The following is a 5,000-nucleotide window of genomic DNA, read 5'->3' on the forward strand; positions in this document are numbered from 1 at the left end:
CCCCCCCCCCCCCTCTCTCCTGTGGCTGTCTCTCTCCCCCCCCCCCCCCCCCCTTCTCTCTCTCTCTTTACCAATGGGACTGCTGCCAACCTCCTTTGACTATTGTCAAACTCTCCAAGTACCTCGGGACTTGAAACCTTCGACCCGATCAAACTGTTTCGTATCTCGTGTGTTGTCCTTGTTGCATTGTAAAAGTTGTTTACATTGGTACATGCTAGCTTGCCCAAATACCATTTTGGTTTGCGGAAGTCTTCTGGTTTGTTATGTGTATTTTTATCTTTCGAAGAAAATATTATGTTGGCTACAAAGGAGCGGTTACCTCCCTGGTATTTATAATATTCTTTTCTAACAGATAAAGTGTCCTGTGTCTTATTGATAAATGAATATAGAGGAAAAGTTATTATTCAATGAGTATTATTGTTTTAAAAGGACAATGTCTTCTTGCTTTCCGTAGAACTCCAAGAAACTTAACATTCTCTCCCTCCCCCCCCCTCTCTCTCTCTCTCTCTCTTTCTTTCTTTCTTTCTTTCTTTCTCTCTCTTTCTCTCTTTCCCTCTCTCTCTTTCTCTCTCTCTCTCTTTCCCCCTATCTATATATATCTCTATGAATGTATATATATATATATATATATATATATATATATATATATATATATATATATACACCCTCCCCATCCCCACCTCTCTCTCTCTCTCTCTCTCTCTCTCTCTCTCGCTCATCTATCTATCTATCCATCCATACAACCATCCATCCATCCACACATTCATCAATCCATCCATCCTTCCAACTATCCATCCACCCACCCCAGCTGTTGTATCACATATAAAACGTCACACCAAGATTTCAGACCAGAGGTTAGACTTAGCACACGTTAATTACTTAAGTGATTTTTCTGTTTCACTCGACTTAATGAACTTTTCAAGAAAGAAAAATTGCGCTTTTTACGAAGTGAATGATTTGAATTAGTTTTGTCCAGAAAATTTCACTTAAAGGCCGTTTCGTCTCTCGGCAATCGATGCATCCTTTTTTACGTTTGTTTTGAGTGGTATTGTAAGTTAAGACAAGAAAAGAGTGACTCTAGTCACGTTATAACCAATAGCTGTCAGTCATTCGTGCCATACCGACATCTTATGTCTATATATCATAAGGTTGTTGTGTCAATTTGTCACTCGTCTGAAAGTATGTGTTAGGCCTCGTGTCCACCGCCACGGAAACGACTATTTTTTTTGTGTGCAACTGGTAAAATCTGGTCGGGTCGTTTCTTTTATCCGTGTCCATCGAGACAGAAACGACTCGTTTATTGGCCAACTATATGGTGGTAGAGGTAGTAGTAGTGGTAATGGTGGTGGTTGTGGTGGTGGTGGTAAAAGTAGGATTTGTAGAAGTAGTATGCAGTAGTAGCAGTAGTAGTGGTGGTAGTAGTAGTAGTAGTAGTAGTAGTAGTAGTAGTAGTAGTAGTAGTAGTAGTAGTAATAGAAGTAGTAGTAGTAGTAGCAGCAGTAGTAACAGCAGCAGTGACTGAATAAAAAAATAAATACGAAATAAAATTGAAAATGGTAAAAACGCATTCAAAATAAGCGCACACGCATAGGTTTGACTAATTTTGAGGTGCTGAGTTCAATACTTATATTATTTTTTGGATTTGAGCACCCAAAAAATGTTTTTTTTATAAATCTCAGACGAAAGAAGTGGCTAATGACTCTTCAAACGATCCGTCTAAAATAGTGCATGCACAATTCCCTACGTCTTGCCGGAAACAGGCTAAAAAACGTATCGTTCTGTGTCTGTGCCAGTGGACACGGGTTGCTTCGTTTTAGTAGTCAGGTATAGGAAATTAATGGTGTCCTATTTTTTTTTCGAAAGACGACTTTTAGTCGTTCGATTCTGTTTTGGTGGACACGGGGCCTAGTAAAACACGGTCACGAAAGTTCAGTTTGTGTTTTTTTTTTTGTTTTGTTTTGTTTTGTTTTTTTTTTGTTTTTATTGGGGTTTTTTTCTTTGTTGTTGTTGGGGCTTTTTTCTTCTTTTTGTTTGTTTGTTTGCTGTTGTTGTTGTTGTTGTTGTTGTAAATTTAGCACCAAGAATCGCCTTGATTTCACAAGATTTTTAAAGTTTATTTTTCTCGAAATTGAAGATCAAATCATAATCAGATTAACACACAGAATTGCTTTCAAATGTACGTTCTAAGAGCGGAGCGGAGATTCAAAATCCACCCTTAAAACTTTCTTTTTATCCTTGTTTCAACCCTGTCATCAACTTGTATACACAGTATTTTTTTTTTAATTGGGCGATGCATCAAATGCTTTGAACTCGAGTGAAAATTTTCTGGACAGTAACAAAACTTCTGGGTTTTTTGGTTTTTTTTTTCAAATTTCGATAAGATGTAAAGTAAAATATTCTGACCAAAATGTTAAGAAGTGAGTTGTGATTTTACGCTAGGGGCTTTTCACAGCAATTTATTTTTCTTTTTAATCTAGAGATTTGATTCATTACCAATATAACCCACACTTATCTTTTTCGCTATTATATTTCCATTATTTAATGTGAGCTGAGCATCATCATCATCATCATCACCATCATCATCATCATCATCATCATCATCATCATCATCATCATCATCACCGTCGTCATCGTCATCGTCATCATCATCATTATCATCATCATCATCATCATCATCATCATCATCACCACCCGTCTTTGCCATCACACAGTCTTTGTCCTTGTCATTATTTATTGGTTGAAATAATGTTATATTTATTTTAACATATTTTATTTATTTTTTTTTTCTCAGATTACACTAACCCACTGCTTGGCTAAACCATCATCATGTGACTCTGAACTGTGGCCAGTAGCATGGCTTCTTGGTCTAGGTAGATGGCCTTCCGTGGCCAAATGCCACGATAATATGCATCATGTTTTTAAAAAATTACTAATATAATGTTTGGATTTTCTAATTCGTACTCTACATGTAGTTTATTATTAGCAATGTGCATGTGAGATTAGTTTTAGCCTTGTGATACGCATGTCTTTTGGAGAATGAAATTATCAAATAATAACACGCATTTCTCCCGAAACGAAGAGGAAATTCTCTATTGGATATAATCTCTTAACATGATTGCCATTTTATAAGCAAGTGAATTATATTTATATGAGAGTTGATGCGCTTTATTTTTAATTCTGTAACAAAAAATCGACCCCTTTCATTATTTGAAAATGGCATCGAAAGATACGACATCGTCATCTTCCACAACCAACAGAACTCAGCGGACATCCATCCACACTCCATTAAAACCAGCCAGTGTTCAGGATCTCAAGGCAAAGTTTGATGCTAGTAAGTCTGCCAATGTGGGTGCTTCAGGAGCTACGACTCCAAGGAGTCCACTCTCTGATAGGAAGTGCGAACAACGTTCATCGTTTGGAAAGGGCGGTGTATCCACTGGAGCAAAATCTACAGGAGGTGTGACATTGTCCTCAGTCAGCTCAGCCTTACACTCTGCCGCTCAGCGCCGAATGGAAGCTGGCGCCTCAACGAATTCAAGCTCGAGTTCGTTATCATCAACGTCATCGTCATCGGTATCATCTTCTTCTGTGAATAAAACCACTTCAAATCTATCCTTAACCACTCCTCGTCCATTCACAGCGTCTTCCAATACCACCAAAACCTCGTCATCCTTACCGTCCTCGACAAAAACTACATCTGTTAGCAATTTTAAATCATCCTCTGCTGCCAAATCTTCAAGTTTGTCAAAAGTTGGTAGTAGAACTGATGACATTAGAAGTAGCTTTGAGAGAGATTCAGATGGAAGAATTGAACTTCCGGTGATGCATATAACAGGAAGTGGCGCTGATGTCAAGGTCACAACCAAGACTTCACCAAGAGGTACGAATGCTACCGATAACAGATTTAGAAAAAGTGATGATAATAAATTGAATAAACCTAAAAGGATGACTCTAGAAATGGAAACACATATAAGCCAGGAAATATCAAATCAAGTTTTGAAGGAAGTGGTGGAGGGAGTCCTAAGGCGAGTCCGAGAGGAATAAAGACACCAGAAAAGGCTGAAAGTCCCCCAGTCCAACGCACAAATCGTCTTATTGCAAGGGAAATAACGATAGAGAGACTAGATTCCGGAGTTTGTGTAACGTCGTACAAAGACCAACCTCCTTCTTCAACGAAAGCAGACAATAGCAATCTTAATGCTAAGACCCAAGGCCCTCCTTCCACCACTGTCGGTAACAAAGTTGGAGAAATCAAAGTTCTCAATGTTACTACAACTTCATCCTCCACGGACCCCGTGGATAAAAAATCAAAAGAAGACCTGCCTTTCCGTCAAGTAAAACTTAGAAATACCAAAGAGCAAATGGAAAGACAGCCTTCAAAAGATAAATTAACAACAAATGCTGCAAAATCATCTGAACTTTGTCCCTTAGACGATGTCGACAACAAAAGGCTATCTAGGAAAATGAGCACCGAAAGGTTTGAAAGATTGAAATTTGACTTTGAACGAGGCGTACCCACAGAATATTCTCCTAGAAAGGATTCTGGGGATTCAGATCATATTGTCCTACAACAGAAAGCACGGGAGTTAAAAGCCAAATCGGAAGATATTGATGTTCCAATTATTGTCAAAGCAAAGAAAGAAGAGTCGATTTTCACCGAAGGATTAAAAGTGTCGGATTTTGTAAAACAAGTCAATAAAATGAACCCAGAGCCAGACTCAAAGCCGAAATGGAAGGTTCAGAAAAGGAATAGCCAGGCAAGTTCTGTGGCATCCAGTAGTGATGTGGGAGGAGAAATTAGCGGAGCTGACTGTTATTATGAAGGGATACCTGGAGAGGACATGGATGTTAATACTTGTGACGACGATGTTGAAGACGATATCTATGAACAGGTCATGACCCGAAAAGGTAAAGAAAAGCTTCCACTTAACGTTTTTAAAGTTATATCTTTAAAAAAAATGTTGTTCTTTTTTTCTCTCTTTTAAATCGCTGGACATAGA

General features: G+C 38.3%; 1 protein-coding gene across 14 annotated transcripts in view; it reads left to right on the top strand.

Annotated features, from left to right (window-relative positions):
• The window catches only part of LOC144971304 (uncharacterized), a 118,145-nt gene that overhangs the window by 28,662 nt on the left and 84,483 nt on the right, over positions 1–5,000 (top strand). For 12 of the 14 annotated variants that reach the window (XM_078911929.1, XM_078911928.1, XM_078911932.1 and 9 more), the window contains exon 2: positions 2,792–4,908. The exons of the other annotated variants lie outside the window; for them this stretch is intronic. In XM_078911929.1, the coding sequence (XP_078768055.1) occupies positions 4,362–4,908 (547 nt within the window). In that variant the 5' untranslated portion in view covers positions 2,792–4,361. The remainder of the gene's footprint in view (positions 1–2,791; positions 4,909–5,000) is intronic. 14 annotated transcript variants of the gene reach the window in all.

This window comes from Berghia stephanieae, chromosome 4, assembly GCF_034508935.2.
Source record: "Berghia stephanieae isolate SIO BIC M18660-M18661 chromosome 4, UCSD_Bste_1.3, whole genome shotgun sequence".
Classification (NCBI taxonomy): Eukaryota; Metazoa; Mollusca; class Gastropoda; order Nudibranchia; family Aeolidiidae; genus Berghia; species Berghia stephanieae.